The 25,624-nt window shown below is 40.6% G+C and overlaps 1 protein-coding gene and 1 non-coding gene across 2 annotated transcripts; one reads left to right on the top strand and one right to left on the bottom strand.

The window, feature by feature from the left end:
• Positions 1-726: 726 nt before the first annotated feature.
• On the bottom strand, positions 727-856 carry LOC126030818 (small nucleolar RNA SNORA22). Its single transcript, XR_007503187.1, has one exon. It is a non-coding gene; the product is annotated as a small nucleolar RNA SNORA22 (small nucleolar RNA).
• Positions 857-10,921: 10,065 nt separating this feature from the next.
• LOC126005871 (protein FAM205A-like) lies at positions 10,922-18,060 on the top strand. The gene is made up of 4 exons (XM_049771217.1): positions 10,922-11,065; positions 12,687-12,732; positions 13,226-13,286; positions 14,286-18,060. Exons 1-4 carry the CDS (start codon positions 10,922-10,924, stop codon positions 18,058-18,060), a joined length of 4,026 nt encoding a protein of 1,341 aa, XP_049627174.1.
• The last annotated feature ends 7,564 nt before the right edge of the window (positions 18,061-25,624 follow it).

Genomic DNA, 25,624 nt, shown 5'->3' with positions numbered 1-25,624 from the left:
CTTTCATTCATCACAACAGACACATAAACAGACAAAAGGATTGATTCAAGACTTATTTATAAAAAATTGACAAGCGCTTTTAAATATTTAGCTAGCATGTTTGTGAGAAGAAAAAAAAATTTTTGTAGAAAAACTTTTTTAGTTTTGAGAAGTACTTAATGTAGATGGAGTGGAACTTTGCTGAAAATAAATTTTAAGGTTTAGATTTAACACAAAACATTTTTAAAACAATTTTAATTTGAAGTTTAAAACATTAAGTAAAATGGTTAATGAGCACTGTAGAAGGAGTCTTCACTCTGAAGTATGAAATGATTTGCTGTAAATGAATAGGTTTTTCTTTAAATTGGTTTTGCAGTAGAACAGTAAGACAGCTGCAATAAAGTGTTAAAATTTTTATGATTAAACACAATAGCATGAACTATGATTATTAAAGGTATAAAAACTGATTTTAAAAAACAAACAACTGTTTTTACTATGAAGACTTTAAGTGAATAATTTGTAAAAAATATTATATACCAAATTAACTAAATGCTTAGATTATTATAAAATATAGTTAAAGACATCTGATGCATTTACACACCTAGAACTTAAGACTAAAATTATATTTAATACTAGTTAATTTGCTTATAAAGTTTAGTTACTTTTATATATTACTTATAAAATTATATATAATATATTTTTCATTTATATTATTTTTTCACTGCGACACAAATATACAGATTTGTATAATGTGCTGATATTTTGAATGCACTTAAAATAATAGTTCTTTCAATGCAGAAATAAAGAACAACCATTGCTGTAGCACAAAGTTAAAACTAAGGGTACTATAAAGCACACCTAGGTGTTCACTGTGCATTAAATTAACTATATTGTTTAAAAAGGCTAACCACATTATTTTTCACATAATTTTGTAAATACTTTAAAAATTAAAATAAAAATTTTAATAGAAACATAAGACTTAAATTTAACACTTTTATGTTCGTTTGGATTTTAAAACACAAAGAAGTTTTTCTTTTACTAATATTTTGTTATTTGTAAAGTGACCGAATTATGACCTTGGTGTAAAATTTTCTGAGAGGCATGAAAAAAAAAGTTTATTGCCCTTATCTTCCTGTTGCTTTTTAATGTTTTAATAATTACTTTACACCACTTAATGCACTAAACCTAATAACACATATCTGACGAAGTGTAGGGCTGACAAGGTGAAGCAGAGTCTTTCACTGATAACTCGGGGAGGGGCCAGCACAGTTAACAGCAGGAAGGCTAGAGGCAAATTATTTACAGTCCGCAGGGTGTAATGATATAGAGAAAAAAAAAGCAATCTTTTAAGATTAATTACTAATTTATTGGAATTAGAGGGAATGGCAACCGAAGAGGGGAGTCTGGGTTGCAAAAGTACCATGGGGATCATGGTTTTATTAATTGATTTGAGAATATGCAAGAGATGCCACTTTTCAGATTTCTTTTGAATAACAAAGATTGGGTATTTCAAGGTGAATTGGAAGGCTTAAAGTGGGAGTGGCAGGGCCTGAGCTGGCTGTTTCCCAAGGCTGGCAGGAAAGAGGCTGAAGGAGGCTGAGGGCTGGTTTGAGCAAAATGTACTGAGTAAAAGGTACATTAGGCTCAGAAGTTTTAACAGCAAAGTGTAGATATCGCAAGGTTTTATGGCTTAGCAGATGATACTTTGTAATTATCCTGCTCACTGTGCCCTTAGAATTTTTTGTAGGCACTGCAGCAGTTTCTGTTTTATGGCACTCAGCCTGACTTTTATTAGTTTGTTTCTTTGAATTCTCAAGAGGGGGGGGCTTGGCCGTGGAATTCAGTGGGCAGAGGACAGACAACTATAGATTTAGGAGGGGGGGGGGAACGCCTGAAGGGCAGAAACTTAAGAGAAGCAGCCTGTTTTTGAAGGCTTAAGATTTGTTTAAGATTTTTAATTTGGCCAAGTAGTTTCATATCTATAGCTTTAAGAGGGGGAGCGGTGAGAGGAGGGAATCTGCCATGGTTAGGGACCGAGCGTCTTGGGCATTTAGAATTTTTCCCCTGGGGTGCGGGGGATCAGTGGGAGGCGTTTGAGAAGGTAGCTGCGGAGGCTGCTGAGCAGGCGGGGAGGGGGGGGGAAGACCTTTTCCATTAGGGAGAAAGACAGGAAAGGTAGTAGCACTGGTTTTTGAGCTAAGAGCATTATCAAGTTTGTTAGAGAGGTGAGACACCATGGATGTAATTGTGGTGAGTTGGGAACTCAAGTCAGAAAGGGGGGGGGGGAGAGAAAGCAGCAACAGTTTGTTGCCGCGTGTGGGGGAGCTGCTGGAATGCTGGCTCTGGGGAGCGACTTCCAGGCATAGAGGGCAGCAAGAGCCATGTTGGCAAGCTGGGACCTGGAAAGTGTGTGCTGTACCTTTAAGGTATGAAAAGAGGCGAGGCCAGCTATAAGAGCTTAGAGATCAGGATTCCTGCCTATCTGCAAGGGCTTTGCAGCGGAAAAAAAAGTTAACTTCCCAAGAGACAAAGAGTTCAGCTTTTAGATTCTAAGCAGGAGAGCGTGTAAGGGGCTTGGGGGCCATAGGAGGTTACGGCTTGAAATGGCTCTTTGAGGCTTTTCCAATTAAAGGCTTTGTATTGTTGCAATTGCTGGCTAAGGAGGGGAGGGTGGTGAGGGGAGTAAAGGTTTTGGTGGAACAGGGACGGAGCTGAAGCTAGGGAAGTGAAGGGCTGTTTAGGATTTTGCACAGAGGGTGCAGCGGCAGAAGTAAAGATGAAGGGTCAGAAGAGGAAGGAAACTGAGAGACAGAGTCAGAGCGAGAGGGAGCCCAGGAACACTAGATTTTTGGCAAACATCATGAACAAACATTAAAAAATTACAAATATCTTTTTTGGTAACCTCTATATGTCTGCGTTTCAATTCAGACTGTATATCTCGAATGAATTTAAGCTCAGTACTCAATGCGGCACCCATGGTAGCAGATCCTATGGGTGAAGCCCCAAAAGCCAATCAGGGGCGGCGATCAGAACGACTGGAAAAACTGCAGTTTAAATTTTTGATTAAGGCTAACTCGTTTCAACGCTTACCCTGATGAGGTATTCCTGCGATTTACGAAACAGCTCCGGACTCGCCGACCTGTAGTCGTTCGGGGTGTGGCGGTGGTCTTCGAGCCCAGCGTTGGGCGCCAAAATGCGGGGTCCTGAAGCCCCCCAAGGGGGCCCGGCCAGCAGGAATTAGCTGGGAAGGCTTCACAGACAACCGCACTCCTATTTTGCTGGGTAGAAGAACAACCACACCTGTAAAAAATCTGAGAGAGGTTAATAATAAAGACCCAAGGCAATGTCTCACTGCTCAAGGGCAACTTTATTTGGCTACAGCTCCTTCTTATATAGTGAAGGAGAAGGGGGCAGTACAAAGATAATGTCAATCACACTTTTGGTGCGAAGGTCCATACAAGGCAAGAATACATATCAGGTTACAAGGAACAAAGAAAGTAAATCATTCTCCAAATAAGGAAATGGGCAGTGGGCTAGGAGGCAGGATTACCTGCAAGTCATGATGAACGTGCTGTTTCCATGGAAATTCCTTGTGACCTTCTAGCTGCATATCTAAACTTTTAACAGATATAAGGTGGGGGCAATGTTCTTACAGAAATAATTTTGTACAGACAATGTAACATATACACATAATAACTGCCTTGTTGACTCCGGAATGTAGTTGAGGGAGTAAGACCTCATTTCTGGGAATGGTACCGGGCCGTGTTGCTCTCCTCCGGGCTACAAGATTAATTATACTTTGCAGCTGCACATTCCTTTCTCTTTGACCCAAGAACTTACAGCAAGACTGCATGTAGCCTTTAGGTGAAAGGCTGAACTAAGGCAGAAAGTATAGCAAAATAACCTCAAACAAGTCACAGTCCCCAACAAAAAAAATCATATATATATTCAATATATACATATATATACTAGGCCACTTTCTTCCATTTCTCCTTTTAGAGCTATTATATTCTTGTTAGGTTTCATTCTGGTTGACCTATTGTGACAGGGCTGTGGTGAGGTCTTCCACTATTATAGTGTTACTATTAATGTCTTCTTTCAGATTTGTCAACAATTATTTTAAATAGTTTGCTGGTCACTCATTGGTGGCATATATGTTTAGGAGTGTGATTTCTTCTTTTTGTACATATATCCCTTGATTATCACAAAATGTCCATCTTTGTCCCTTATAACATTTTAAGTCTAAAGTTTGTGTTATCTGATCTTAATATGGCCACTCCAGAATTTTAAGGGAGTTGTTTGCTTGCATTATTGTCCTCCAACCTTTGATTTTTGAGCCTATGTTTGTTCTGACTATTCAGATGTGTTTATAGAAAATAAAATATTAAATTCAGCCTTTTGATCCATTTTGCCACACTGTATCTCTTAACTGATGCATTTATTCCATTGGCATTGAGACAGATAACTGTCAAGAGATTTAGTGTCATCTTTGTGTAGAAGTTTGATGTCTCTTGATCTGTCTTGTCTTAAAGTAGACCTTTCAGTTTTCTTTTAAGGCTGGTTTTGTGTCTGTAAAGTTTTTGAACTGTTGCTTGTCTGTGAAGCTATGTATGTTTCCTTCAAACATGAATGTGAGTTTGGCTGGGTGAAGTATTCTAGGCAAAGCATTCTTTTTGTTGAGTTTTGTCACTATATCCCTCCACTGCCTTCAGGCCTTGAGGGTCTCTGTGACAGATCTGCTGTAAATCTTGAGGATGCTCTGTTGAAGGTAATTCCCTTTTTGATCTTGCTGTTTTCAGTATTCTATGCCTATCTGTGGGATTCATCATTGTGACTAAGATGTGTCTTGGGGTGCTTTTCTTCTGAGCTCTTTTAGCTGGTACTCTTCAGGCATGCAAGATTTGGTTGCATGCTGTCTTTAACTCTGGGAGTTTCTCTGCAATGATGTCCTTGAGTATTGATTCTTCTTGGGTCTCTGGGACTCCAATGAGTCTTCTGTTTTTTCTGCTGATTTTATCGAAGACTTCTATTTTTGTCTGTTCACTTTCTCTGAGGATTTTTTCCATTGTCTGATCGTTTGCTTTAAGGCTCTTTTCCAATCTCTTCTGTTGTATGGAGTTGATATGCATCTCATCTTCCAGCTCACTAATTCAGTCCTTAGCTGCTGTTACTCTGTTGAAGAGGTTTTCTGATGAGGTTTTCATTTTGCTTACCAAGTTTTTCAGTCCCATTACTTCAGTTTGGAGTTTTCTCATTTCTATTTTCATATCCTCTTGATTCTTATTTGTGTTTTTTCTTTTTTAGCTTGATCCAGGCTTTCTTTGAGTTCTATGAGGATCCTTCGTATTTCTTCTCTAACCTCCTTATCTGAGAGGCTAAATAAGTGGTTGGCACTTTTCAGGTCATCAGAGCTGCAATCATTCTCTGTGCATAGTGTTTTGTTTTGCTTTGTTTTTGGTTGGTTTTGGTTGGTTTTTTTTTTTTTTGGGGGGGGGTCACACCCAGTGGCGCTCAGGGTTTTTTTCCTGGCTCTGCGCTAAGAAATTGCTCCTGTCAGGCTTGCAGTACCATATGGGATGCCAGGAACTGAACTAGGATATGTAAGGGGTAGGCCACGTGCAAGGCAAATGGCCCTACCAATGTGCTATAGCTCTGGCCCTATGAATAGTGTTGACCCGCATTGGCATTGTTGTAGTGTGATGTTTCAGCGTGTTGTGCTGGGGATCATTGAGTAAGGGATGTTCTGGGTGGGCCAGATCACTACATTGACGTGGCTTTTTCAGTCTTCTGTGAGCAGTTGGTCCCAGCACCTGCTCCCACGGATTTTGTACTGCAGTCACTTTAAAAAACATGCAGCCGGAATCAGGCTCTGCCCTTCAGCCATCTTCTTTTAAAGGGAAAAGAAGATGGCTGTTTTAGATGGAAATAGTGTATCTACATTTCTTATTAAAATAGGAAGCAAGAAGTCTTAGGTTGGGAAGCAAAGAGCAAGTTTTCACATCCTGTCCTTTTATCTGAAAGTGCTTTCCCCCAGCAACTCCCCAGCAAATTTTCTCCTATATATTATCAGTTGGATCTGGGTCTGTGTGTCCATCCTTAGATATTATGTAGTTTATGGTCCCCCAAGTACCACCAAACACAGAGCTGAGAGCATTTTCATGCCATTACAGGGTGATCCCAAAACATACATAGATAAATAATAATGATTTAATTATTTGAAAGATTAAAAGAAAATGAATGTCTGATTTTTGTTTTGTTTTGTTTTTGTTTTTGTTTTTTGGCCACACCCGGCGGTGCTCAGGGGTTACTCCTGGCTGTCTGCTCAGAATAGCTCCTGGCAGGCACGGGGGACCATATGGGACACCGGGACTCAAACCAACCACCTTTGGTCCTGGATCGGCTGCTTGCAAGGCAAACGCCACTGTGCTATCTCTCCGGGCCCGAATGTCTGATTTTAAATTAAATTAAACTTGAAATCTAAGAATGCTGGCCTCCTGTGGGTCATGCCTCAGCTACAGAATATAGCATGAAGTCAGATAAGTTTAGAGGTTTTTGTTTGTTTGTTTGTTTGTTTGTTTGGAGGCCACACCTAGCTGATCCATATGTGATGCTGAAGAAAGAACTCAGATTGACTAAATGCAAGTACCATATCTACTACCTTATATTACCTCTAAAGCTCCTTGAAAATTTTCTTGACCACTATTTTCTTTTGGGAGGAATGTACATATGATGGTACTCAGGGACTACTCCCAGTGTTGCTTGGTAGACTATTTAGTACTAAGGATAGTACTCACAATTTCTACATTTAAAAAAATGTGCTCCATCACTTTGAAACATCTTCCCAGTCCTTATCCAGTATTTCTTTTTGTTTGTTTGTTTGTTTTGTTTTGGGGGCCAACTATATTGAGGAATTATTTGTGGCTCAGAGATTACTCCTGTTGAAGCTCAATGGACAATAGGGGGTGCCAGGGATTGATCCCAGCCACATGTGAGGCAAGAGCCATGCCTTCCACACTAGTTTTCTAGGCCCCTTAGCCAGTATTTCTCTAGTTTTCTGTCTCATTTTCTTTTTCTGTTCTCCTTCTGGAATGTCAATACTTTGTGTATATAGACTATTTGCTTTTGTTCCACAGTTCTTGGACGTTTTGCTCTGTTGTCAATCTTTTTTCTTCCATACTTTCCCCTTCAATTTACATAATATAAATTTTAGGGCTACATTCAATAGTGCATAAGTGCATGAAAGACAAGAGCCTTAATTCCTGTACTATCTCTGACTCCAAGTATAACATCTGTTTAATTTCTTCATATTTATTGATCTTTCCTCCTCTGGGTTAATAAAGACTATTTGTAAGAGTAGTAATAGCACAGCAGGTAGGTCATTTGTCTTGTACACAGACTACCTGGTTTCTATCCTCAGCATTTCATATGGTCTTCCGAGTCCCTGAGCCTACCAGGAGCTATTTCTGGATTTCTAAGCACAGAGCCAGGAGTAACCCTTGAGCACCAGAAACAAACAAAAAGGTGTAGGAATCTTATTTTTGTTTTCATGTTTTCTATTCATTCTAAGAATTTACATCTCCCTGCTAATCTTATCCATTTAATCATTTAATCATTAAGTCTGTCTACCTTTCCTTTACCTACCATTCTTGTAAAACTCTCAGCAAGACGGGAATGAAAGGAACCTTTCTCAATATAGTCAAGGCCATCTACCACAAGCCAATGGCAAATATTATCCTCAAGGAGAAAAACTAAAAGCCTTCCTCTAAATTCTGGTACAAGACAAGGTTGCCATCTTTCACCACTCCTATTCAACATAGTACTTAAAGTATTAGGCAAGAAAAAAATATCAAGGGAATTCAGATAAAAAAGGAAGAAGTCAAGCTCTCACTGTTCACAGATTACATGATACTATACTTAGAAAACCCTAAAGCAGGGGTCTTCAAACTATGGCCCACGGGCCACATATTGTATTTATTCCCATTTTGTTTCTTCACTTCTAAATAAGATATATGCAGTGTGCATAGAAATTTGTTCATAATTTTTCTTTTTACTATAATCTGGCCCTCCAACAGTCTGAAGGACAGTGAACTGGCCCCCTGTTTAAAAAGTTTGAGGACCCCTGCCCTAAAGATTCTACCAAAAAGCTTTTAGAAACAATAGATGCATATAGCAATGTAACAGGCTATAAAATTAACACACAGAAATCAATGGCCTTTTTATACACCAATAATAATAGGGAAGAAATGGATATTAAGAAAACAACCCTATTCACATTAGTGTCACACAAACTCAAATACCTTGGAGTCAACTTGACTAAAGATGCGAAGGACCTATACAAAGAAGACTATAAAACCCTGCTACAAGAAATAAGAGAAGACATGCAGAAATGGAAATCCATGTTCTGCTCTTGGATTGGCAGGATTAACATCATTAAAATGGCAATACTCCACAAAGCATTGTACAGATTTAATGTGGTCTCTCTAAAGATACCCATGACATTTTTTCAAAGAAGTGGATCAAACACTTCTGAAATTCATTTGGAACAATAAACACCCACGAATCGTTAAAGCAATACTTGGAAAAAGGAATATGGGAGTCATTGCTTTTCCCAACTTTAAACTATATTACAAAGCAATAGTTATTGGAACAGCATGGTATTGGAATAAGACAGAACCTCAAATCAGTGGAATAGGCTTGAGTACTCAAAGACTGTTCCCCAGACATATCGTCACTTAATTTTTGATAAAGGAGCAAGAAATCCTAAATGGAACAGGGAAAGCCTCTTCAATAAGTGGTGTTGACACAACTGGTTAGCTACTTGCAAAAAAAACCAAACTCAGATCCCCAGCTAACACCATGTACAAAGGTAAAATCAAAATGATTAAAGACATAGATATCAGATCTGAAACCATAAAGTATATAGAACAACATGTAGGTAAAACACTCCATGACATTGAGACAAAGGCATCTTTAAGGAGGAAACAGCACTCTCCAAACAAGTGAAAGCAGAGATAAATAGATGGGACTATAATAAGCTGAGAAGCTTCTGCACCTCAAAGGAAATAGTGCCCAGAATACAAGAGCCACCACTGAGTGGGAGAAACTATCCACCCAATACCCAACAGATAAGGGGCTAATATCCAAAATATACAAGGCGCTGACTTTACAAGAAAAAATTATCTAACCCCATCAAAAAATGGGGAGAAGAAATGAACAGACACTTTGACATAAAAGAAATACAAATGGCTAAAAAGGCACATGAGAAAATGCTCCACATCACTAATCATCAGGGAGATGCAAATCAAAACAACTCTGAGGTACCATCTCACATCACAAAGAATGAGAAGAAATAGTGCTGGCAGAGATATGGAGAGAAAGGAACTCTTATTCACTGCTGGTGGGAATACCGTAGTCCAACCTTTATGGAAAGCGATATGGATATTCCTTCAAAAGCTAGAAGTTGAGCTCCCATACAATCCAGCTATACCACTCCTAGGGATAAACCCTAGGAACATAAAAATACCATACAAAAATCCCTTCCTCAACCTATATTCATTGCAGCGCTGTTTACAATAGCCAGACTCTGGAAACAGCCTAGATGCCCTTAATAGATGAATGGCTAAAGAAACTGTGGTACATATATACAATGTAATATTATGCAGCCATCAGAAGAGATGAAGTCATGAAATTTTCCTATACATGGATGTATATGGAATCTATTATGCTAAGTGAAATAAGTCAGAGGGAGATAGACAGACACAGAATGGTCTCACTCATCTATGGGTTTTGAGAAAAATAAAAGACATTTGTGCAATGATTCTCAGAGACAAGAGAGAGGAGGACTGGAAGGTCCAACTCACAATATGAAGCTCATCACAGAGACTGATGGGTGCAGTCATAGAAATAATTACACTGAGGGCCCAGAGAGATAGCACAGCAGCGTTTGCCTTGCAAGCAGCCTATCCAAGACCAAAAGTGGTTGGTTCGAATCCCGGTGTCCCATATGGTCCCCCGTGCCTGCCAGGAGCTATTTCTGAGCAGACAGCCAGGAGTAACCCCTGAGCGCCGCCGGGTGTGGCCCAAAAACAAAAACAAAAAAAGAAGAAGAAGAAAAGAAAAGAAAAGAATAGAAAAGAAAAGAAAAGAAAAGAAAAGAAAAGAAAAGAAAAGAAAAGAAAAGAAAAGAAAAGAAAAGAAAAGAAAAGAAAAGAAAAATAATTACACTGAGAACCATCGTAACAAAATGTAACTGAGTGAGGGAAGTAGTAAGCCTGTCTAGAGCACAGGCCGGTGAGGAGGAATACTTGGGACATTAGTGATGGGAATGTTGCACTGGTGAAGGGTCTTTTTTTATATAAAATGCTAAACAATAAACTTTGTACAAAAAATACCTTTTCTACTATATCCTTTCATATAGAATCGATAAAATTTCTTCTGCCCCCATGTTGATTATGCAAAGAGGTGCTCTGATTCCTAAATACCCTTTGTAGAATCAAATAATTAAGGATGAGGCTGGGAAGTAATTTCTCATTCTGGGGACTGTTCTTGGATTCACAAATACCCAGCAAAGTTAACAGCGAAGATACATTGCACCCTTTATTCCAGAGAGTTGTTATGAAGGAGAAAGCTGAGCCACTGGGCTGCATAGGGTATGGAGAATAAAAAGAGAATTGGATGTAAACATTATGGGAGGACAAGTTAGTCCCAGGCTCAGTGACCTTTACAAAAACCCAAACACCTTCATTTGTAACCAAGTTTTCCTCAAAGAAAAGTCTAGAACCCAGAATATCCCTGAGAAACAGGAAAGCTTTGTGATGCACAATAGAACCTAATTCCATTATCTATGAGGTTGTGACACAATACAGTGTTGGAGACATTAAACACCTGGATTCTGAATGCCTAGATAGGTGTCTGGTTTCTTCGTACTAATGAGGTCTAGACTATGCTGAGCCCTACTTTTGTTCTGTGGGATATTGGCTATAACTTATATACCTATAGTTCTATTCTAATTATTATCCTAATTCTCTGTCAAGTGAAAAGAAATTATCATAGAATAACATTGGAATCTAAAAGGAGTGGCTACCAGGTAAGGAAAAACTACAGCCCTGATTAAATTTACTAAAACTCAGAGGAATCTTTTACCAACCCAAGTTTAACACCACACATTTGGTTCATCTTTGTATTTTCCTCCTCAAAGCCAAGATCGTTGCTTACCAGGACATCCCCACAGTGTAATCTAATTAAAATAATAAAATACGAATCCAGAACCCGAGAGAGAGTACAGAGGTCGGACATCTGCCTTGCATGCGGTCAACCCGGGAGGGACCCGGTTCAATTCCCAGCATCCCATATGGTCCCCAGCTTGCCAGGGGTGATTTTTGAGTGCTGAGCCAGTAGTGACTTCTGAGCACTGCTGGGTGTGGCCCAACAACCAACCAATAAATAAGTAAAGTTTTATAAAAGTACAAATTGAAATATCTACTTGCCTTAGATTGAGTTCTATATGGCATGGAATTTATCTCACAAGATATAAGAAACTTTCTGGTTTGATTGTTCTATCTGCAGTCTATTAAGACAGTTATAAATGTAACTCAGCTCTGATTTGTGTTTCTTTTTTTGTGGCCACACCTGACACTGCTCAGAGCCTACTCCTGACTATACTAAGGAATGAGTTGCCCTGGAAACACTTTGGCAAATGTGCAGTACTCTTCTTCCATCATAAGCTTCACAGAGTAGTACTCCTGGTATTTAATGGAAGTATTAGGTGCTGTAATAACCGCAAAATAATTCAGAAAAGGGGCCGGAGAGATAGCATGGAGGTAAGGCGTTTGCCTTTCATGCAGGAGGTCATTGGTTTGAATCCCGGCGTCCCATATGGTCCCCCGTGCCTGCCAGGAGCAATTTCTGAGCCTGGAGCCAGGAATAACCCCTGAGCACTGCTGGTGTGACCCAAAAACCACACCAAAAAAAAAATTCAGAAAAGAAAGAAATGAAGGGGCCGGGCGGTGGCGCTAAAGGTAAGGTGCCTGCCTTGCCTGCGCTAGCCTTGGACGGACCGCGGTTCGATCCCCAGTGTCCCATATGGTCCCCCAAGCCAGGAGCAACTTCTGAGCACATAGCCAGGAGTAACCCCTGAGCGTTACCGGGTGTGGCCCAAAAACCAAAAAAAAAAAAAAAAAAAGAAAGAAAGAAAGAAATGAAAAATGTGGTAACGAGTATAGAAGAAAAGTAAACAAAAATAGAAGTAGACTAATAAAATGATAAGGAATTGTTTTATTCTTTTCTTCTTTATTTTAAAAAAAAAACAACAACATGGAATTTGGAGCCAGAAAGATAGCTCAAAGATTAGAATGCATGGGTTATATATAGGAACCTCAGTTTAGTCCTTATATCACATGAACTCTTGATATCTGACAAGAGACATGAAGCTAGGAATAGCCCCCAGGCACTACTAGTAGTGGCTTCAATAAACACTATAAAAAGTATTTTGTTCTGGGGCCGGAGGGAGAGCATGGAGGTAGGGCATTTGCCTTGCATGCAGAAGGACAGTGGTTTGAATCCCGGCATCCCATATGGTCCCCTGAGCCTTCCAGTAACGATTTCTGAGTGTGGAGCCGGGAGTAACCCCTGAAAACTGTTGGGTGTGACCCAAAAATTTAATATATATATTGTTCTATACTTATTAACTAATTATTTTTATTTTTAAGCATTACCGAAAAGTCAGGAAAAAAACAAGAAATGAGGCATCAACAGGTAAATTCCATTTTCTCTCATCACTCCCCTACACTATGGGTGAAGTTTCCATTGATCCTGCCTCTCTTCTGCCCCTGGTACCAGGAACCAGATGCTCGGCCTTCTATTACACAAACTTAACATTTCTCCCAGAAAACTTTCTTGGGTGGAAAATAATAATCCGGGAGTGTTCCAAACTTTTCTACCTCTCTTCCTGGAATTGAGACTGAGGAAACGAGGCCAAAGTCGTTAACTATGTGATTTATTGCCTTTGTAACCCTGTGGCGGTCACTTTGTCTTTGTTCTATTATCCTTAAAATGGGCATTGATGAACCTACCTCACTCAGTGTGACTGTGATCATCAAATGATTACAGAGAGCACTTGTAACCAGTGCACGTATATGCAGGAAAGCCTTAGATCTTGACTGTTGAGACTTCCAGAAGCTGCAGTTTCTTATCAGACATCCCTAAATCCTCTTCTGATCCATGTAACATAATTTCCTGTTTTTTTTAGCAAGGGGAGATTCTGGAAAAAAACCTGATATGCCAAAGAAGCTGCTTTCTGTGATTAAAAGGTGACTTTTTGATCTTTATACTCTTCTAACTCCCTGCCTGGCCTTAAGGATTTCTTAGCCAGGACAAGGACAGGGCTAAGGAAAGGCACAAGGGGTGGGGGCACACTGGAGCTGGAACACTGGTTTGAGTGTTGCCAGGGCCCTGGGTATGAGAGGTCTCAGGAGAAGTCTCCAAAATCTGTTCTAGGCTAAGCTCGTGGTGGTCTTGGATGCAGGTATGTGACTGGTGCACGGTTCATAAAATAATCCTTATGGGTTTTCTGTCAGCCACAAAAAGAAAGTTCTAGTCCAAATAATGGATAAATCAGTGCATAAATCAGTCATCATTGCCACAGTCTCTGTCCAACTGCACTCTTTCAAGGGCAGGTGTCATGGAGTCTGGCTGCTCAGACTTGTGGCAGTAATTCCTTTAGCTCTGTCTTTAAGGAGTCTAGGTGCTGGCAGAGTTCTCAGACAGAGATTGGAATTTTTATCCTCTGCTTCATATGTCCAGAAAATTTGATGGATTCCTAAGAAAGGCTTGCTCACTCCACAATACCCATAATGCAAATTTTCACCAGGACACATTGTCTCAATGTGGAAGCATTGATGATCAGGCTGTGGGCCTTCTTATCCCCCAAATGAGATGACTCCAGAATTTACCTGGTGATTCTCCTGGGACTGTCTGTGCAGCTAACCACTACGTACCCAATGGGGCAACTACCCTTCTGCTTCTTTATTTTCTCAACATGAGTCAAGAGACACCTCCCTCCAGTTTCAGACTCTCATAGATGGGCATGTCTGCCAGGGTGTCATAGGCCTTGTTCACCAGTCCTAGCTCTTCACCCAAGAGTCCACTTCTGTTTAATATTTTTGAGGAAAAGCAGTGCCCCAGACTTCCTGGGATGTCAAGCCTAGGGCTATTTAAAGGCAGGTCTAGAGGAAACCAGCTCCACTCACACACTCCTAAGTAGGCTTGTGTCATTCCCTTAGTAACTGCTGCCATGTTTTCCTTCCCAGCCAGGGCTGGCTTCCTCAGGAGGGAAGTGTGCGGAGGCTCCTGTGTACAGATCCCAGATGTGACATCTGCAATGATGTGGCTCTGGACATTCATCAGCTGCTGACAGGTAAACACACACCAATCTCCAAAAATGCATTGATACCATCAAAGTTTTCTACATACCAAGAAATTATGTCTGGATCTACTGTGACTTTTGAGCCGAAACAAGAGAGCCATTTCCTGTTACACTCCAATGAGCCGACACTTTCATCTGCAGTCCCTGTGGTATCACATGTCAAACACCAGAGCTCCTTCACCCAGCTGTGTGCCCAGTCACCTAGTGCAGTAAGCACCTATGACTATTGGGCTGAGCATGACCAGCTAAGGCAGGAGTTTCAATTCACAGAGATGTCCCCAGACCACGAGACCAATTTTTGCTTACTACCAGAGGACCAGAATGTTCCAGAGTCCCAGCAGACAATGATGCAGAGAAGCTCAAACTTCCTCTGCGGGTTTCAAGGCCTGAATTCCTCTGTCTCGGTGCTGACTATGAGCCAAGACGTAACTGCCGATACCCTGACACATCCTTTGTCCTTGCACATAGTTGCTGTGCACCCTGCATACCCACTGAATCTTAGTCCTGAAAGCCTGAGGCTTCTTGAGATGCATGTGAAAAAATGGATGCATTTCCAGAGGTGGGGGCTTCCTAGACGTGTGGAGGAGTCAATGAGGCAAATTATGCCCTGTTCACCACTGTTTTACCAACCTGAAAACAACCAACCAGTTTGTTTCATCCATAATAATCCTCTTAATTTAACTATTGAAAGATTTGGGACCATGTCTTATCAGACCTGGGGTTCATTTATGGCTGGCCAGCCCACCCAGATCTTCTGGGTTTCAGAATGGTCCATGGTTATAGACCCAGAACAAAGATATACCTACCAACAAATACAAAATCATCTGACTCTGGTCTTGCCTTCTCCAGCTTTTAAAGACTTTGATGGCCTCAATACACTTCCTGGCCAACAGATTAATGATCCAGTGAGTCATTTGCAACAGAAATACAGACAGCTATTCTGTGGTCTCCCTTCTTTGCATAGTGAGTCCCTGCTTGGGGCATGGGGTACTCAAGGATTCTCCTTGAATGGAACTATGTCCAAGCTTTCTATGAAAGACCCTTTTCTCTTTCAAGAACTTTCTTTTCTCCCCCCGCTACCTAAAATTTTACCTCAGTTAACCCAACTCCCTTCCCAATCATTCTCAAATGAGGTCACTTCAGCAGACCATCCACAAGCTGAGATCAATGTTCCATTTCTGACTCTAGCTGAGTGTGAAGCCTTGGAATGGCACATGATACAAAAGCAGCTCCAAGTGCAGTGGGGCTTGCCAGCAATTTTTCAAGGATCTCAGCCTGCCCTCAGCCCCATGCACTGTAGATCATATGACAAAGCCCAGTCCTCTGGGATAGTGAAAACTTCTTGGTCAGGGAAGCACACCTCAGTTCTCAGAAGGAAATTCTTCCCTCTGGAGAATTCCAGAAGGTCACTGAATGTCCACCTCCAGAGGCAATTGAGTCATCATTGCTGGGGCCTATCTGAGAAGACCCAGAAATCCAGTCAACATGTCTTGGCTCATAATAACCAGCAGCTTCTGTCATTAAGAAGCACAAGAGTAGACTCCAATGTGGGTACATTCCAGCCTGCAGACCAAGAAGCCACCTTAGTTGATGAGTCATTCACAAAACTCATGGACACAGAATTAGTCTACATGCCATTCTTGTGTGCCCAGGCCAAGGCAATGTTACAGAATCACATACACACAAAATGTGGACAGATTCTCCAGGGAAACATTCCTGCCTGTGTATATAGTTCCCAGGAGTGTATGATTCCTGGAGGCCAACAAGTGACTCCTTTCACTTGTATCCCAGAAAGCAAGACCTTGGAGCTACAGGCATCAGCTGGCCCTGACTCAAAAGACAAAGTGATGCCCTGGATGCCAATGACCCTTGATCAACAGCAACAAAACCCATCAATTATAGACACTGAACACCCTAAGCTGTCTGAAAACTTAACAAAGGAAGTCATTGAGAAGTTGGAGGTAACTTTAAGGCACAAATATATGACCTTCTTGTCAGGGCTTCCTGATCTTTATTATGTGGCTCTCTCCAGAGCTGTATCCCCTGAAAACACTACCCAGGCTATAACCACAAATATGGTGGATAAGCCTGTTGAAAGACTAGCAGAACCTGTTGCTCCTATGCTCCCATTGGAAGAGCAGTGTCTGAGTCCTGCACCATGCTTGCAAGACACTGGTAACACATGTACTGATAGTCCACACCAGTTCCAAGATGAAGTACAAAATAAAGTTGTGGCTGAGCCAGTAACTCTAGAAAGTCAGTCAGAGCCTCCTTGGTACATTTCATTCTCCAAAACTAAATGGTCCAAACTGAATTTCCATCTAAAAAAAAAGATCCTAGAGGTACATTTGGGAATTCCCATAAAGGCAAGAAAATCCAGGGAATTAATGCTACCAATATCAAAAAAAATAACTACACAGGGGTCTCTTGAGAGTTTAAATAAACAGGAGAAAGTATTACCCAAAGATCTTTCCAATCCACCAAATAGTCCTTGTGATCCAGATCTAGAACAATTCTACCATAAAAAACAGCTGGGGATTGAGTTAAAAGCAATGCAGAAGAATCAGAAGCAACCTCTTTCCTACACAGTATCCCATGATTCTGGCCAGTGGGTTTCCAAGATCCCACAGCCCACTAGTGACATGACAGCAGCACAAGTTCTCTGTGTTCAGCTGGAGAAAAATCTCAACACCCCCAACCTAGATGAGGCCTGGGATCAAGAACCCCACAGCTCTAGCAAAAAGAAAGACTCAGCCCAAATCCCCACATTGACAGAAAAGAGAGAAGATTTAGGGAGACACAAAAATGTGGGTAACCAGGGAGAGGGGGATGCAGGGTTTGTACTAGCCTCAATTAAAGGAAGTCTCCTTGCTGAAGGTCAGTGTCAAAAAGGGACACTTCTGAACAAAACACTATATAGCCACCAACACGGGAGCCATCAACACAGTCGCCAGACTATGCAGAATGCTTCCCATCAACCCAGTCGCCAGGATTGCCCTCAACTTATGCTTTTAAAGCAAACTCTAGGAACCCATAATGAAAATAAAGGTGAAAAGAGTAGCCTGAGAGGCAGCCAAGCCAAAATCAGTGTCATCCACAAACCAGCAAGGATTCCTCAGTATGCCCAGTCTGCGAGGTTCCAGATGTCACAGGAGCAGTCTTTCCTAGGCCAACCAGCTCTGAGAAAGCCACTGCAGGGCCAAAGATTGCAACATCGGCTTTTGCAAGGCCAGAGAATGCCAGTCCCTGCTCACAAGAGTTCCAGCCTTCCAGAATCTGGCTTGAGAAATAAGATGAAATTCTTCCTACACTGTATTAGCCCCAAGATAAAAGACAAAAGACATCATAAACCCATGCTGTCTATAACTGAGAAAGTAATCAGGAAGGAACTTGTCCAAAAGAACCTGGCTCCAGTCAAGAGTCCTATGGAGCAAACTAAGAGAGAAAAAACAAGCGAGAATCCCATGACCCTATGCACCCCCACTAAGAAGCAGGTGGTTGTGCCCTCTTTGCCAGGTCCCCAGTTCTCTGAGAATAAGCTTCGGCATCGCTCCTGCTCCCATCAACAGCACTCTGAGTCAGTCCTGGGCCCACCCCGCCACTGCCCTCGACACTGTCCTCGAATGGCTTTTGTCACTCATCTGAGGAACCCACCTTAACTCTCTACTTACTTACTTACTTACTTTGGAAAAGTTGGTCTACTCAAGAAGGCCTGGCATAATTAAATGATTTATAGGTTCCCAGAATCTGCACCTCCTGAAGAGAACTGTTCCTGTCATTTTCTTTCTTATGTGATTGGCTAGAGTGCCACCCATAAAGACCATGTGTTTCTCTAAGCAAAGAGTTGTCTGCACCCTCATTCCACCATGGTTTAAGGGAAAGCAGGAGGTACGCTAAAGAGTCCCCCTTCTAGGGAAAGAATATTATTTCACACTTTATATGCATTCCACACAACTCCCAGCTCCACACTTGGCAGTTAAACCAAGGGACTTGAGCAGTTAGTTCAGAAAGAAGGGCCTTACCTAAAGTGCATTGAAGTTAAAGTATAGCTTGTCTTCTACCAAGGTTACCCATGGTATCCTGGCCCAAGGAGTAATATAGACAAGAGGTTATTAATGATGAGAAATTATCAGGTATCTCATAAGTAAAGAAAATCTCTAACAATGCCTATGTTTTCACATACTCTGCTAGATAAAGTTTTTAGAAAACTGTCACAGTGCTCCAACTTTGAGGAGATGTTTGGTATTTATCAAAAGCACACACCTAGGGTCAGGGAGATAGCTCAAAGGGCTAGAATATAATTTTTGCCCTCAGGAAGTCCAGGTTTGTTCCTCAGCACTTCATGGTTCCTAGTAGAGTCCAGAGAAAGAAAGAGGAGAGAAAGAAAAGGAGAAAAAGAAAAAAGAAAGAAAGGAAGGAAGGAAGGAAGGAAGGAAGGAAGGAAGGAAGGAAGGAAGGAAGGAAGGAAGGAAGGAAGGAAGGAAGGAAGGAAGGAAGGAAGGAAGGAAGGAAGGAAGGAAGGAAGGAAGGAAGGGAGGGAGGGAGGGAGGGAAGGAGGGAGGGAGGGAAGGAAGGAAGAAGGAAGGAAGGGAAGGAAGGAAGGGAAGGAAGGAAGAAGGAAGGAAGGAAGAAGAAAGAGAAAGAAAGAAAGAAAGAAAGAAAGAAAGAAAGAAAGAAAGAAAGAAAGAAAGAAAGGAAGGAAGGAAGGAAGGAAGGAAGGAAGGAAGGAAGGAAGGAAGGAAGGAAGGAAGGAAGGAAGGAAGGAAGGAAGGAAGGAAGGAAGGAAGGAAGGAAGGAAGGAAGGAAGGAAGGAAGGAAGGAAGGAAGAAAGAAAGAAAGAAAGAAGAAAGAAAGAAAGAAAGAAAGAAAGAAAGAAAGAAAGAAAGAAAGAAAGAAAGAAAGAAAGAAAGAAAGAAAGAAAGAAAGAAAGAAGAAAGAAAGAAAGAAAGAAAGAAAGAAAGAAAGAAAGAGAAAGAAAGAAAGAAAGAAGAAAGAAAGAAAGAAAGAAAGAAAGAAAGAAAGAAAGAAAGAAAAGAAAGAAGAAAGAAAGAAAGAAAGAAAAAGAAACGGTATTATATAATTACATGCTTTTCTCCATCCAAATTTTTGATTTTTTTTTTTTGGTTTTTGGTTTTTGGTTTTTGGGCCACACCGGGCGTTGCTCAGGGGTTACTCCTAGCTGTCTGCTCAGAAATAGCTCCTGGCTCCATCCAAATATTGATGACTGGTTCTAATTTTGTTAAGTTTTATACACTGACCTTTTATTTATTTATTTTTTGTTTGTTTGTTTTGGGGGACTTTAGCATCCCTCTATGTTCAGGTCTTATTTCTGGCTCTACACTTAAGATTCATATCTGATGGTTCTTAGGAGAACATATGGCTTGGGAACTTAACCAGTACCAGCCACATGCAAGATAAGCACCCTACCCCACCTTCAGTATCACCTTTCTTTTTTTTCTGACTCTTATTTTCTTTCATTCTTTTGAATGATTATAATATTGTCTCACATCCACAGAATTTAGAAAAGTGAGTGATGACTTAATATAGTATTTGAATTCAAATTTGAACTGGGCTACATTATAATCAGAACTGTCAAGTCAGGAGTTTTCCATGGGAAAATATAGCTAATGGAAGAACCCAGAACAAACACAATATATAGTTATCTTGAGAAATATCTTCAACAATTAAACTATGTAACTATTAAACTATATGGAAGTATACCAACATGATGATTAATAAGACCTATAACTGTGCAATGTAACTTTATCTCAAGATAGTCTCACATTCATAATGTCTTACAAAAATATATTTTGATGTCCAATAGTCATCTCAAACAAAAAAAAAAAAAACATTAATGCCTGACTCCTTATCTCTGAATAAGATCTAGTCACACTTTGCAGTATGTTTCAATCTGTGTTCACAATATCATTTAGTGACAACTTCATCTTTCTAGTTATTTAAACCTAGTGTCATTCTTGACTCCCCCTCCTAATATAAAATCTTATCCATCAAGTCCTATTTTATTTACCTTCAACACAAATTCAGAAGAACATAGCCACCTCTGGGAGGGGGGAGTTTGCCCACACCCAGCATTGCTCAGGGCTTATTCCTGGCTCAACAATCAAAGATCACACCAGATGGTATGGGGTACTACACGGTGCCTGAACCTGAGTTGAACAGAGTTGGCAGCATGCAAGGCAAGCACCCTGCCCATGATACTATCTTTACAGTCTCAATATCTCACTAGTTCTGACACTATGATTTCTGAAGTAACATATTTGACACTACACTTTTTTAGGCCACACCCAAAGATTATCAGGGCTTACTTCTGGTTCCGTACTCAGGGATTACTTCTGGCAGGGCTCTGGGTACCACATGGTATGCCAGGCATCGAATCCAGGCCAGTCACATGCAAAGTAAATGCTCTCTTCACTGTGCTATTGCTCTGGTTCCAAAACAACACTTCTGATAGTATGTTCTTCACACAGAAACATGATAGTGCTGATTGTTGTAAATGATAGAAATATGGGGGCTGGAGAGATAGCATGGAGGTAAAGCGTTTGCCTTTCATGCAAGAGGTCATCGGTTCGAATCCCAGCGTCCCATATGGTCCCCTGTGCCTGCCAGGAGCAATTTCTGAGCATGGAGCCAGGAGTAACCCCTGAGCACTGCCGGGTGTGACCCAAAAACCACAAAAAAAAAAAAAATGATAGAAATATGATAGGTAATGGGCCAAGTTATAGTACAGCCAGTAGGGTGCTTACCTTGCACACAGCTGCCTGGATTGGTCCCCAAGATCCCATATGGTTCCCTGAGCCCCAAGAGTTATCCCTGAGCACAGAGTCAGGAATAAGTCCTAAACATTTCTGGGTGTGACGAATAAAAGAATATGTTAATAGAATTAGACAGATAAATGATTGAAAGATAGACAGAAATAAAACATGAGACTAAGTAAAGATTGCTAAAAGAGATCTACAAAGGGACACTACAGCTGAGTTAGCCCAAGGAGGATCAGTCTCCAGACCCAGATCTCTGGGAATTTCTCAGTATGGAGGCAGGCCTCGCCTATACCCTGATACCCTGCCAAAAGACTCACACCCAACTTTTACCAGCATGAAAATGACCAATTGAGATGCCATGCTGTTGAATCATCTCAGTTCCACAGATCCTTAAATGTGCAGCCACATATATGGCTGTGAAACATCTCCAATTTTCACAGTACTGACAGCCCACTAGGAGCACAGAAAATTAGATGGGAAAGTTGCGTAGATGGGAAAGTTGCGTAGATGGGAAAGTTGCATAGAAGAAAGTTGGTAGAGCAAAAGCAATAACAGAAGTTTCAACTAACACAGTCCTCAATTAATCCACAGTTAATATACAAGTCAATGGCTCTGTTAATTCTCAGATAATGACTTTAGTAACATTATTATGAGATATATGTTGTAATAATAGGAAGTAAATCACTTTATGCTTGCTAAGGGGGCAAGCTTGGGAAGTGAGTGGGTGGGTAACTGAGGGTATTGGTCACACTGGTGTTTGGATTGGTGATGGAATATTAAATATGTGAAACAATTATTATGAGCAACTTTGTAAATCACAGTGTTAAAGTTTAAAACATTAAAAAAATATATAATGCTCCAGGACTAATCCAGAAGGAAAAACCTCAACAATATGGAAGCCAATAAAGAAATATATTCCAAGAGAAATTAAGTGTATTAAAAATTGTCATTCCAGGGCCAGAGAGATAGCATGGAAGTAAGGCATTTGCCTTGCATGCAGAAGGATGGTGGTTCAAATCCCGACATCCCATATGGTCCCCCAAGCCTGTCAGGAGCAATTTCTGAGCCAGGAGTAATCCCTGAGCGCTGCCAGGTGTGACCCTAAAACAAAACAAAAAAAAAATTGTCAATCCATCAAGAAAAATAAGAACTCAGAGCTTAGCATTTATATTTAGAACATAGATCATTTGTGATCTTGAGGAACATGGAGTTGGAGTGATAGAGGTATGGAATGACTAAACTGGATCCAAGGGAGAAAGGAAGAATGTGTGTGATAACATATATATTAAATTTTTACTTCTCTGAGGTGCATAAATATGAGTAAATGACAACAAAAGGGCTGTTTAAGAGTAGGATATATGGCAATGAATATTGGTAGAAAAGATCCACTGATTGGAATAAATTGTGAAGCAGAAAAGCTATGGACCTGTATTCATAGCCCAATAGCCATTTAGATGAGAGGAATTTATTTTACAAATGGTGCTCAAACAGCAACCAGAGGACCCAAGATTACCCCAATGATTATGAGTGATTTGACCCTCACAGGGGTCCTCAAACTTTTTAAACAGGGGGGCAGTTCACTGTCCTTCAGACTGCTAAAAGGCCATATTATAGTAAAAACAAAAATTATGAACAAATTTCTATGCACACTGCATATATCTTATTTAGAAGTGAAGAAACAAAATGGGAATAAATACAATATGTGGCCTGCGGGCCGTAGTTTGAGGACCATTGCTAGAATTATCACCACGATAGCCCCCTGGAACTGGACTGAGTGTTCAGTGCCCTTCACCAAAACAGCGGCGCACATAAACCCTGTTCTGAACCTATCAGAGGCCTCCTCAGAAGGGACAGAAGCAGGAAGTAAAGGGAAAAGAGCTGAAAACTCTGAGCAGAGGCCGAAGCCCACTGCCTTTCTTCTACCAAAGGTGCTTTTTGCAAGGACCTTGACCCACCCACGAACCTGCAGTAGTTTATTGAGGTCACTGGTGGGTAGAAGCCAAAGAGAAGCCCCATTTGAGGGGACCAACAGCAGGGGATGAGTGGGTCCACCCACCCAGATTCCAGCCCAGGAACCTAAGGCCTTGCCATCTCAGAAGACCTCAGCAGCCTACAACAGAAGGAGAAGATGGAGAACATACAGGATCCAAGCCTAGCTAAAGAAGCCCAGCTGAAGAGAAACTGCTTTCAGAACCTCCTGCAACTTTCATCTAGGTTAATCTCTTGACCCGATCTACATTAGTCACTATATTGCTGGTTATACTATGTATTCTATCCATAATTGATTTTCATAGCTACTGTTTTGTTCTATGCCCCACTGCAAACAAAATTTTGTATCCATCCAACTTTAGTGGTTTAATATTAGTTTGCACAGTTCCAGGGAAATGCATAATGTTATTTGATTTTTAATAGTTCTCAGCTATTCTAAGTGAATCTTTCCCAATTGCTGTAATTTTTATTGTGTATATTATGTAACAACTTATTCTCAAAATTATGTCTGCTAAAATGTTCTAATGTCTTTGTTCACAGAAGTCGAAGGAAAAGGAACTTGAATACTATTGACTCTTATTACAGTGCTCATTATAAGAATGTTTTAGCAAACTTATTTTCAAACTGTGTATATATCTGCAGAACTGTTCTTGTGATTTTGTTTAGGGAAGTTTATGGAAAAGAAACTTGGATGCTATAGACTCATATTACAGTGCTCAATGTAAAATGTTTAATAATTTATTTTCAAATTAAGTGTATCTGCAGAAAGATTCTAATGTTTATGTTCAGAGAAGTTTGTGAAAAATATTTGTGACACATGTAAGACAAAAATTTGAAAAAAGCTGATTATTTTGAGAATGTTATATTTACAATCAAACCTTTGATGCTTTTATAGCCAACTTTCACTGTGTCATTGCAAAATAACAACCACTTTTACAAGTTCTGATCTGAGGTTCCTTTCTTTGGAAGAGAACAGTAGAACGAAATTTTTGTAGCATTTCTTGTCTTTCTGTTCCCAAACAAAGGTGTTCCCCATCTTTCTCTTGTCAGTAAACCTCTTCCTTTATTATGTAAAAGCCCACATGGATCTTACTCCACCCTGCCCCACCTGGTTAGATGGGTATTGGTTTAATAAAGAGGCAGTGCTGGCTTTTGGCTAAGGTGGAGGGACCATGAATAAAAAGCCACTGACTCCATGATTTTTTCCTGACTGGCGTGGTTTATTCAGCCTTCACAGATATGCTGCTTCTTCAGACCCATCCACCTGGAGGTTGGAGATACTGTGTGTGAGGTGATCTCACAATTTGTGGGTTTTATTTTACAATCTAAAATATAAATCATATCTACTTTTAGATCATAAAACCAGAAAGAAAAAAGATGTTAAATTTGGTGATCATATATTATAAGACAGAGAAAGGATAAAATGTGCTAGAAAGAAATAAGAGTGGGTCTTCACAAATAAACAAAAACAAACAAAAAAAAACACACATATGTGGTATCCTGTATTCAGTCAAGGAACCATGTTATTCAAGTGTTGGAGGATAAATCTTTCATGCAGGCAGGGGAAAGGCTGCCCTGAATAAATGGAAATTATTTATATACCTAATGTATTGTGGTGGTAATTCTATTTCTTCTAACCGTCCATTGAGGATAAAAAAGCTAGCTTAATACACACACACACACACACACACACACACACACACACACACACATGCTATAACTTCTACCTGATGTGGCATAGAGAGCATGGTTCCCTTACCTCATTGATTCGTTTAAAAAAAATAAAAATAAAAAGAGGGCTCCATTTCTCTAAAAGGACCCCAACACTTAGACTAACTAGCAGGATGCAAAAAAAAAAAAAAAAGAATGGGAAAAAACATAAATTTGTCCCTCTGGTGATTCTCTACCTAAGGGATGAGAGCTCAGCCCAGTTGAATCACCAAGTGAAGAGATCCAGGCTGCACCCTGCTGAGCCACATCCTCCAGGTGTTTTCCTAAAGCACCTAAAGATCACAGAAGGTCCTGTGACAGGCACATCCTCCCTGCCTGATGGGAGATGGGTAGAGCGTCACAAAGCACAGAGAGGAGGAGGAGGCCCACTGTGAAAGGAACTAACTAGGAAGGGTCACATCAGCGGCAGGTACAAAGCCAAGGTTAATGTGCACACATCCTGGCTTAGAAGGATGAACACCTGCTGCTAGGGGTTTTTACTCAGGCCTCAAGTGTGCATAACATGCATTGAGCTTGTTGAGATATCTCTCCAACCCAGCACATTGATTCTTGGAAATGTAGAATTCTCCTCTGCCCTCTGAGGTACTGCTATATTATGAAAAATGGCTCTGCCTTTCCAGATCCCTTTGAATGAGCTCTCCAGAAGGCACTTCAGAATTCTCTGCAGAGAAAATTAACTTCTCTACAGGAGCTCTTCTCTTCTTCAATACTGAGTCCCAGAGGA

Source organism: Suncus etruscus, chromosome 1, assembly GCF_024139225.1.
Source record: "Suncus etruscus isolate mSunEtr1 chromosome 1, mSunEtr1.pri.cur, whole genome shotgun sequence".
NCBI lineage: Eukaryota > Metazoa > Chordata > Mammalia > Eulipotyphla > Soricidae > Suncus > Suncus etruscus.
This window is presented reverse-complemented; position numbering and strand designations above follow the sequence as displayed.